The following is an 11,032-nucleotide window of genomic DNA, read 5'->3' on the forward strand; positions in this document are numbered from 1 at the left end:
GTGGGGATCTCAACTTCCACCTCACCGTCCACATCCACCTGGCAGAGGCCTGCTCTAACAGAAGACTTACATCAGATCCTGAGTCTGATGTCAGGATTTCAATGGAAAATCACTCATAGGAAAATCTCAACCTCAGTAAGAAAAGACCACTGATGCCAACATAGAGATGACACAGAATTTAGAATTATTTGACAAGGACCTTAAAGCAGCGATTGTAGAAATGCTTCAATAACCAATTAACATTCGAGACAAACGACAAATAGCCTCAGGAAGAAAATACAGGATGTAAAAAAGAAACACAAAATTTCAAAAGTGAAAAATAGAATATGTGAAATAAATTCAGTGGATGGCTTAGCAGCAGAAAGGAGAGGACAGACAAAAGAAGCTGTTAATTTGAAGATAGAACAATAGAAGTTACCCAGTCTGAACAGCGGAGAGAAAATAGACTGGAAAAAAGTGAGCAGAGCCTCAGGGGCCCATGGGACTTTAACAGAAGATGCAACATCTGTGTCATCAGAGGTCTAGAAAGAGAGAAGGACGGGGTGGGGGGAAAACGTGTCTGAAGAAATCACTGCTGTATGTTTCCTAAACTTGGCAAGCCATACACCTTCAGACGTAAGAAGCAGCATAAACCCAGAGAAGATAAACACAGAGATGCTAAGACACATCCAGGCAAACTTCTGAAAACTGAAGACAGAAGCATAGTAAGAGAGATACCACTTGACCTGTAGTGGGAAACAATTTGAGTGACAATGGATCTTTGTTTTTTTTTTTTTTTTTTGAGATGGAATCTTGCTCTGTCACCCAGGCTGGAGTGCAGTGGTGTGATCTCAGCTCACTACAACCTCTGCCTCCCAGGTTCAAGCAGTTCTGCCCTAGCCTCCCAAGTAGCTGGGATTACAGGCATGCCACATCACGCCTGGCTAGTTTTGTATTTTTAGTAAAGACGGGGTTTCACCATGTTAGCCAGGCTGGTCTTGAACTCCTGACCTCAGGTGATCTGCCCGCCTCGGCCTCCCTCACGCTTGCTGGAATTACAGTCATGAGCCACTGCACCTGGCCTGACAGTGGATCTTATCAGAAATTGTGGAGGGCATAAAGAAGTGGCAGGACATTTTTTTCAGATGCTGAAGGAAAAGGACTATCAACTCAGAATTTTATATCAAGTGAAAACTTCCTTCACATGATTTATCTCCAGCTGACCTACTCTATGAAAATAACAAATAAAGGAAATTCTCCAAACAGAAAGGAAATGATAAAAGAAATGTGGGAACATCAGGAGGGAAGAACAAAGAATGGACAGCAAAAATATCGGTCAATTCAGTATTCGTTTATTTTCTAAATTGTGTTTGGAATTTGAAGCATAACTGTGGTGTGGTTCTCAGTGTCTGTGTAGGAAATATTTATGATTACGTTATAAATGGGGAAAGGTAAAGAAGCATAGAGGAAAGTAAGATTTGTATACTTTATGTGAACTGGTAAAATGCTGATAATCAGTAGACTACAATAAGCTGTAAATGTATAATGTAAAACCTAGAGCTACCACTAAAAAGTTATACAAAACAGGCAAACTCAGAAATACTGTAGGTAAATAAATATGAAATTATAAAAAATGTTTACCCCACAAGAAGGCAAAAAAGAGAATAGAGGGAGAGAATGAATGATACACCATGAACAAGTGCAGTTTATTTTGTGGCTACAAGGTTGGATCAATGTTTGAAAGTCATGAGTGTAATTGGTCCTGTCAGTAGGTCAAAAAAAAAGCTACTCGGAAAAAAACATGATAGAATTCAGCACTCATTCGTGAAAGAAACTCAGAAAATGAATGATAGAGGGAAACGTTTTCAACTTGATAAACAGCATCTACAAAAAAATCTGTAGCTGGCATCAAAGTTAATGATGAAACACAATATTTTCACCCGAATATTCAGGGCAAAGCAAAGGTGTTTGCTGTCACTATAGTAATTTAAAATAGTACTGGAATTTCTAGCCAAATCAATAAGGTAGTAAAAGGAAATAGAAGGCTTACAAACCACAAAGGAAGAAATAAAACTGTCCTTTTTTTTTAGATGACTTAATAGTTAACATAGAAAATCCCAAGGAATCCACAAAAAATCTTGAACTTTAGGTTCAGCAAGAATGTACACGTTTAATACATAAAATCCAGTTGTATTTATACTAGCAATTAACATGTGGAAACCAAAATAAAAGTACAGTATCATTTAAACTTACACAAAAAATAAAAAGAGATGTTAGTCTAAAATGGAGAAAAGATATGTAGGACTTTTTTTTTTTTTGAAATGGAGTCTTGCTCTGTCACCCAGGTTGGAGTGCAGTGGTGTGATCTTGGCTCACTGCAACTTCCGCCTCCCGGGTTGATGCCATTCTCCTGCCTCAGCCTCCTGAGTATCTGGGACTACAGGTGGCTGCCACCATGCCCTGCTAATTTTTTGTATTTTTTAGTAGAGACGGGGTTTCACCGTGTTAGCTAGGATGGTCTCGATCTCCTGACCTTGTGATCCGTCCACCTTGGCCTCCCAAAGTGCTGGGATTACAGGCGTGAGCCACCGCGCCCAGCCCGATACTAGGACTTACGCAGAAAAAACCTTGACATGGAGGAAAGTAAGATCTAAATAAATACTGTATTCATAGATTAAAAGACTCAACATAATAAATATACCATTTCTCCCCAGATTGATGTACAGATTTAACACAATTCCTATCAAGATTCCAGCAAGATTTTTGTAGATATGTAAAAGATTATTCAAAAATGTAAAAGGAAAGACAAAGGACTAGAATAGCTAAAATAAAATGGAGAAAGATTTAATAGGAATCACTGTAACTGATTTTAAGACTTATCATACAGAACAATAATAGAAACTGCTTGTATTAGTCCATTTTCACGCTGCTGACAAGGACATACCTGAGATTGGGCAATTTACAAAGGAAAGAGGTTTATTGGACTTACAGTTCCACATGGCTGGGGAGGCCTCACAATCATGGCAGAAGGCAAGGAGGAGCCAGTCACATTCTGCATGGATGGCGGCAGGCAGAGAGGGAGAGCTTGTGCAGGAAAACTCCCCCCTGTAGAACCATCAGATCTTGTGAGACTTACTATCATGAGAACAGCATGGGAAAGACCTGCCCCTCCATGATTCAGTTACCTCCCACTGGGTCCTTCCCACAACACATTGGAATTCAAGATGAGATTTAGCTGGGGACATAGCCAAACAATATCACTGCCGTTGGTGGAAGGATAAATATGTAGATCAGTGGAACAGAATAGAGAACCAAGAAATAACCCCACACAAGTACAGTGAGTTGATTTGACAAAAGTCCAAAGCAGTTCAATCTAGGATGGATCATCTTCAACAAATGGGGCTGGGATAATTGGATACACAGGTGAAAAGAAACAACAAAAAACCTTGACTTAAATTTTACACCTTATAAAAAGGTTAGTACCATATAGGTAATAAATTTAGATGTGAAACAGAAAACTATAAAAAATTCAGGAGAAAACAGGAGAAAATTTTTGGCCCCTAGGGATTCATGAAAAGTTCTTGTCATGACTTTAAAACTGTGATGCACAGAAAAAAATTACCAAAATTAAAGAAGTGTTGCTTTGTGAAAAACTCTTAGAATGAAAAGCAGCAGATTGGGAGAAATGATTTGCAGCTTAACCTATGTGACATATAATTCATACTATAGAGTATGTAAAGAACTCTTAAATCTCAACAGTAAAAAACCCGAACAATACTGTTAGAAAATGGGCGTGAAGAGACACCTCACTGAAGAGGATATGTGGATGACAAGCACATGAAAAGATAGTGTCACTAGCCATCAGGGAAATGCAAATTAAGATCACAGTGAGATATTACACACCTAACGGAACAGCTAAATAAAAAAATAGTGACAAAGGGATGCCTGCACTTGCAGGTTTACACAGCACTGTTCACAATAGCAAAGGTATGGAATCAACCTAAGTGCCCGTTGACAGATGACTAGATAAGTAAAATGTGGTGCGCATGCACACACACACTCTGCAATACCATTCAGCCATAAGAAGAATGAAATCATGCCATTCGCAGCAACATGGATGGAACCAGAGGCCATTATTTTAAGTGAAATAAGCCAGGCACAAAAAGTCATGTCTCATGTTCTCACGTGGGAGCTAAAAAATGTGAACACATGGAGGTAAACAGTGGAAAAATAGATAGATAATAGAGACCGGGAAGGGTGTGAGTCGGGGGCAGAGGGAGAATGAGAAGAGAGTTAAAAGGTACAAACATGCAGTATGATAGAAGGAATACATTCAGTGTTTGACAGCAGAGTAGGGTGACTATCCTTAAGAAAACAGTATCTTAGGCCGGGCGTGGTGGCTGACGCCTGTAATCCCAGCACTTTGGGAGGCTGAGGCGGGGTGGATCATGAGGTCAGGAGATGGAGACCATCCTGGTTAACACGGTGAAACCCCGTCTCTACTAAAAATACAAAAAATTAGCCGGGCGTGGTGGCGGGCGCCTGTAGTCCCAGCCACTCGGGAGGCTGAGGCAGGAGAATGGCGTGAACCCGGGAGGTGGAGGTTGCAGTGAGCCGAGATTGAGCCACTGCATTCCAGCCTGGGCGACACAGCGAGACTGTCTCAAAAAAACAAACAAACGGTGTTTTACTGGGGTGGTGGACACCCTAAATAGCCTGTCTTGATGACTATGTGTTGTATACCTGGCACAAAATTTCTGATGTATGACAAATTTTCATAAAAAAGTAGTGACAATACCAAATGCTGGTGAGGATGTGGAGAACTGAATCTCTCATGTGTTCCTGATGGTAATGTAGAATGAAACAGCCACCCTGGAAAATACTGATAGTTTGACACTCTTAGAAAAAAACCACAAAAACTAAACATGATTAAACATAAGCAATTCTGTTTCCAGGTATACCCAAGAGAAATAAAAGTATACACATACAAGAAATTTGCACTTTAACCTTCATAATAACCTAAAATATGGAAACAACCAAATGTCTGTCAGTTGTATTTGGCAATAAAAGGGAATACATTACCACTATGCTACAACATAGATGGACTTTGAAATCGTTGTGCTAAGTGAAAGAAGCTGATTGTCACAGACCGGAGCGTATGTTGTATGATTCCATTTTTATGAAATGGCCAGAACAGGCAGATTCATATGGAGAGAAAGTAAATTAGTGGTTGCCTAGGGCTAGCTGGGAAGTGGGTGGGAGAAATGAGGAGTGAGGGCAAATAGGTGTGGGGCTTCTTTTTGGGGTGATAAAAATGTACAGTTGATTGTGGTAATGATCGCACAACTTCCTGAGTATACTGAGAGTCATTGAATTGTGCACTTTAAATAGGTGTCTTACATGGTGTGTGAATCGTATATCAAGATTTTTTTTAAAGCTAAATATACATTTACCCTGTGACTGAGCAGCCTTATTCTTGGGCTGTTTATCCAAAAGAAATGAGAACTTAGGTTCACATAAAACCCTGTGTATTATTGTTCATGGCAACTTTATTAGTAATAGTAAAAAAATGGGAAAGAATATATATATATATATTTTTTTTTTTTGCAGCAGGTGAATGGTTAAACAAATGGTTAAATGTCCATACTGTGGACACTAGCTAGTAATAAAAAGGAAAAAACTGTTGATACATGCAGAAAATTGGTTGGATCGTAACCATTAAATTGAGTGGAAAAAAGAACTCAAAAAGGGTAACTGCTCTTTGATCATATTTACATAACATTCTCAAAATGACAAAATTGTAGAGATGGTTACAGATTAATGGTTATCAGGAATTGAGGGATGGTGCCAGGGAGTTGGGGTAACTAATGGGTAGTGTGGGTGATCTGTATGGCGAGGGGAGTGTTTTGTATCTTGAACATGTGGCACCTAATGGAATTTATATATGTAACAGAATGACAACTATACACACATTATACTAATGTCAGTTTGTTGGTTTAGTGAAATTAACAAACTAACAAATTAACAGATTGTACTGTAATGATGTAAGATGTAACCACTGGGGAAATATGGACCATCTTTGCAACTTCCTGTGAATCTGCAGTTATTTCAAAATAAAAAGTTGAGGCCAGGCACAGTAGCTCACATCTGTAATCCTAGCACTTTGGGAGGCTGAGGTGGGTGGATCACCTGAGGTCAGGAGTTCAAGACCAACCTGGTCAACGTGGCGAAACCCTGTCTCTACTAAAAATACAAAAATTAGCTGGGCATGGTGGTGCATGCCTATAGTCCCAGTTACTCGGGAGGCTGAGGCACGAGATTCTTGCTTGAACCTGGGGGATGGAGGTTGCAGTGAGCTGAGATCGTGCAACTCCACTCCAGCCTAGGAGACAGAGCAAGACTCCGTCTCAAAAAAAAAAAAAAAAAAAATTGGAAACTTCATAACTCACATGACTGTTTTGGTTGAGAGTTACTAGAAGCTTGTGATTAAGTTAAAGCTTTTAAAAACTGTCCTAAATAATAGGCAAACTGTCTTCCAGGTTTCTAACATTTTTGGGTTATGCTTGGCTTTGAAAAAAGTTTTAATAACAAAATTTATATATGAGAGTTCTGCATAGTATGTAAGAAACAGGAAACAAAGCTAAACTGTATATACTCACATTCATATTTAGAAAGATATTTAGAAGAGATATTTAGAAAAATGCTATGACTTCCTTGAATTCTAAGGTTAAATATGTTGATTTCTACTGTTTTATTTATAATATTAAAAATAAATGAAGTGAATTTTTATAAGTGACAATATTTTCTCTTAGAAAAATATTTTCAGCCTTGATATTTAGGATTATAATTAGAATGCTTAATAAACTGAATAGGAAAGATCTTGTTTATGTTATTAATAACCTTTATGGAAGACACTCTAAATTTTTTGTGAATACATTTCATCTCTGTTAAGAATACTCTCTTCTATGTGTAGATAAACTTATTTTTCAAAACAGGCTGACTTGTTTAAAAAGAAGGGAACGCTAGTGATTTTAAAATATTGTAGAAAAGGAATCATTCTATAACAAAGTAAGGAGGTGTTAGGGCTATTGAGTAAGTGAGTGCCGTTGGGAAGGAAAGGAGTAGCATTTCAGGGATGTGTGTCTGCACCTGGTAATGTCTAAGGAGTTGGTAATGAAGAGGGCTGGGCACACCAGAAATAAGGTCTTGCCTTGAGGCTCAGGCTATTGCTGTTGCGTAGGTCACCATTGTAACTGTCTACTTGGAATTTAGATGTTTACTTAGTCCTTATGTGTATTTTAAAGGTTAGCGTATTTTTCCTTTACGCTGATATATTCACAGAACCATCCCCTACTCTTGGGACTTGGGCCAGTCTTTTCTCTAAAAGAAGATGATGGAGGCCTGTTGGCTTCTGGGAGGTCGTGGGCGTGTCCTGCTTTGCCTTTGACTGCATATGGGGCAGGCATTCTTTGACAGTGAGGTGCTGAGCTGGCCTGATGATAGGATTGTGTTCATGGGAGGAGGGATCAGTAATAGCAAAAAATCAGCAGGTAATGTTCAAAATAGCAAAATCTGTAGTTGAAGAAAGAAGATATGTGTGTAAATATATTACCTAAGATTGTAGTAAGTAACGTAGTGATATAATTGGGAGGAAGGATGGATAATAACAGGGAATGAGTAGAAAATGCCCAAAGTGGGTAAATCATAATATTTAAATTAGAGATTTGAATAACTTAATCACATGTGGTTAGTTTGAATTGAGATATGCTGTAAATATACACGCTGAATTTCAAAGAGGTAATCATAAAATATCCCATTTTTTTTTATGTTGACTATAAAATATTTTAAACGTATTGGGTTAAGTAAATCATTAAAAGTAATTTCATATGCTTTTATTTTTAAAAATGTGGACAGTGGAAAATTTACATCCGTGACTTGCATTATATTCCTATTGGACAGCATGAGTCTAGAATCTGTAGTCTAGAATATGCAATTAACATTGGTTCCCTCGGGGGAGTAGACTGTGCCTGGGGAATTCTGTTGGGTTAAGGGAGAGCTATTTTTTTTTTAAATTTTAAACCTCTTTTTTGCCATTTGATACTTAAGATGTTAATGAAATTTGATAAAGAAATTACTTCTTTAATAAAGGCTGTGGTCCCTACCTTAAAACATCTTAATTTGTCATATTCCAAATTATATAGTTAATGTTAACCATAGTAAGGAAGCTTGTAATTAGAAGTCATCATTATCTTCACTGTTTTTCTTTTGTTTCAGCTCGCTGTATCAGAAACACTGTTTTTTCTTGCTGTTTTTAGCTTATTGCAGGAGTGACCAGGACACTACCTCCTAGAAGTAATGCCCACAGAAAGCGCAAGTTGTTCGACTGCTCGCCAAACAAAACAGAAGCGCAAATCCCATAGCCTTTCTATACGAAGAACTAACAGCTCGGAGCAGGAGAGGACGGGACTGCCAAGAGACATGTTAGAAGGACAAGTAAGCTACGATTGATTAGGGCCTTATTGATTGATTGATTTTTGAGACAGAGTTTCGCTCGTTTCCCCGGCTGGAGTGCGATGGCGCGATCTCCACTCACAACCTCCACCTCCTGGGTGGAAGTGATTCTCCTGCCTCAGCCTCCTGAGTAGCTGGGATTAGAGGCATGTGCCAGCATGCCCGGCTGATTTTGTATTTTTAGTGGAGACAGGGTTTCACCATGTTGGTCAGGCTCGTCTCGAACTCCTAACCTCAGGTGATCCACCTGCCTCGCCCTCCCAAAGTGTTAGGATTACAGGCGTGAGCCACCGGGCCCGGGATCAAGGCCTTATTTTAAAGATGGTGATTGTGTCTGTGATGTTATAAAAGTAGCCAAATATATAAAGGTCTCCGAAGTAGAAAAAAAGGGTTGGGTTACTAAGAAAAAAGATCACCCCTCCCAAACTCCCCCAAAATAAACTCATTAAAACTTCTATCAAATACAACAGCATACACAGATGGGTTAGCATATGTATACTAAGTAATAACAAATCAAAGTAGGTATGAGAGTTTGGATTAGTTTTATTCTTTGTACAGGCTTGTGGACAGTACAATTCTGGGTTTTCTGTCTCTAATAGTCTCGAGAAAAGAAGAGTATCATATCCTTTTAATGATCTCTTTCTGTTCTCTGAAGAGTTTTTGGAATCAGATCTTTTAGTGACTTTGCTTAGGTTTATCCTTGTCTCTGCCGCTGTGAGTATGTCATCCTTGGATTAAAATGAACTAATTATTTTTGATAAAGATAAGTTTTGCTTATACTTTTTCTAGTTCGTTTATAGCTGATGAAATTCTGTCAGAATTTTTAAAGAGTGTTGTGAAGTCTAGACGCAGTATATTTATATTAAAATAAGCTCTAGATATATCTAATATATGGTTATATATGTATATAACTATATGTAAACTTTGAACCATTCCTTCACAATTAGAACAAATTCACCAGCCATAATGCTGTAGGAAGATAAAGCTTAAACCTGAGAAATTGGCTTCTGTGAATATTGGATCTTGTTAGGACCATGTGGGTAACTTTATGCCAGGACTTTGAGGCCGGGACCTCTACACTGAATACAGCAGTGTGAACCCAGAACCCGACATGACTGTTGCTACGAAGAGGATCTTCACCTCAAATTAGATGATTATGCATTGAATAAATAAACCAGTACCTGGTTCTAATTTCTATAAAAAGTGATTACATTTTAACTTAGTGTTCAAAAAAATTACAAAAATAGCTTTGGTATTCTTAGTGTATTACTTTGCTAGGACTCCCATAACATAATGCCACAGACTGGGTAGCTTAACAGACTGGGCAGCTTAAACAACAGACATTTATTTTCTCATTGTCCTTCCAGGCAGCTGGAAGTCCTAGATCAAGGTGTGAGCAGGGCTGGTTCCTCCTGAGGCCTCTGTCTGTGGCTCGCCGACACCATCTTCTCCCTGTGTCCTCACAGAGTTGTCCCTCTCTGCGTGTCTTGTCCTAGTCTCTTCTTACAAGGACCCCTGTCATACTGGAGGGCCTTCCTTTATGACCTCATTTTACTCTCACCACCTCTTTCAGGGCCCTGCTTCCAAACACAGTCGCATGCTGAGGTCCTGGGCCTGTGGACCCCGTTCAACACAGCACTTAGGGGACAGCAGAGCTATGCGGCAGGACTCCTGTGGTGGGGGCAGTGTCTGTATCTGTATCTGCTGTCTGATGTGGGAACCACCAGTCACATGTGGCTGCTGAGCACTTGAAATGTAGCCAGTGTCCCAGGACATGAAATTTTAATTTTTAAAACTTTTAATTACATTGAAATTTACATAGTCAGATGTGGCAAGTGGCTACCCTATTGGACAGTGTGAGTAAGCAGTCAAAGATAGGTTTTCCTAATTTGTAGGTTCACGTACATTTCTAGCAGTGGAAACCCTGCAGCCTCCGCTGCTGGCATGTTCTAGAGTTGTCTCCTGCCTGGGGTGAAAGTGTTCTTCTCTGGGCCCTGAATGCCCATTCTCCTTTGTGACACAGCAGAGGCGGTGACTGCATCTCATGGTAACCCTCACGAAGGTAGCTCAGAGGTCTCCAAGCCGCACGGCCTCCTCCTCTGCACCACCTTTGGCCTGTGTCTCCCACGCTCGCTCCCTAGACGGAGCTCATTTGTTCAATGAGCAGTGATTCGGAGTGGGACCAGTCAGCATGTTCTGTAAGTGGTCCCCGTGAGGTGCTCTCCCTTCCCCCTGCCGTGGGCGGGAGAGGTGAGTGGTCCCCGTGAGGTGCTCTCCCTTCCCCCTGCCGTGGGCGGGAGAGGTGAGTGGCCCCCGTGAGGTGCTCTCCCTTCCCCCTGCCCTGGGCGGGAGAGAGCTGTGGTGTCTGCTGCACGCGTTTGGCATGGTAGGTGTGAGGGGGGCGATCTCAGAACAGGGAGGTGTTGATTAACGTAGGAGTGGTCTCGTTCTAGACAGTGTAGAGTGACGCCCTTTCAGTTGTTGAGGAGCAGCAATATAGAAGAGAGGGCAGATGAGTCTGAGGGAGACATCCTGTTAGGTT

The 11,032-nt window shown here is 40.1% G+C and overlaps 1 protein-coding gene across 10 annotated transcripts in view; it reads left to right on the plus strand.

Annotated features, from left to right (window-relative positions):
• Window positions 1-11,032, plus strand: part of WDR37 (WD repeat domain 37) — a 100,029-nt gene that overhangs the window by 7,519 nt on the left and 81,478 nt on the right. For all 10 annotated transcript variants that reach the window (XM_019034565.4, XM_063709842.1, XM_055353748.2 and 7 more), the window contains exon 2: window positions 8,295-8,472. In XM_019034565.4, coding sequence (XP_018890110.1) covers window positions 8,335-8,472 — 138 coding nt within the window. In that variant the 5' untranslated portion in view covers window positions 8,295-8,334. The remainder of the gene's footprint in view (window positions 1-8,294; window positions 8,473-11,032) is intronic.

This window comes from Gorilla gorilla, chromosome 8 (genome assembly GCF_029281585.2).
Source record: "Gorilla gorilla gorilla isolate KB3781 chromosome 8, NHGRI_mGorGor1-v2.1_pri, whole genome shotgun sequence".
NCBI classification, from domain to species: Eukaryota; Metazoa; Chordata; class Mammalia; order Primates; family Hominidae; genus Gorilla; species Gorilla gorilla.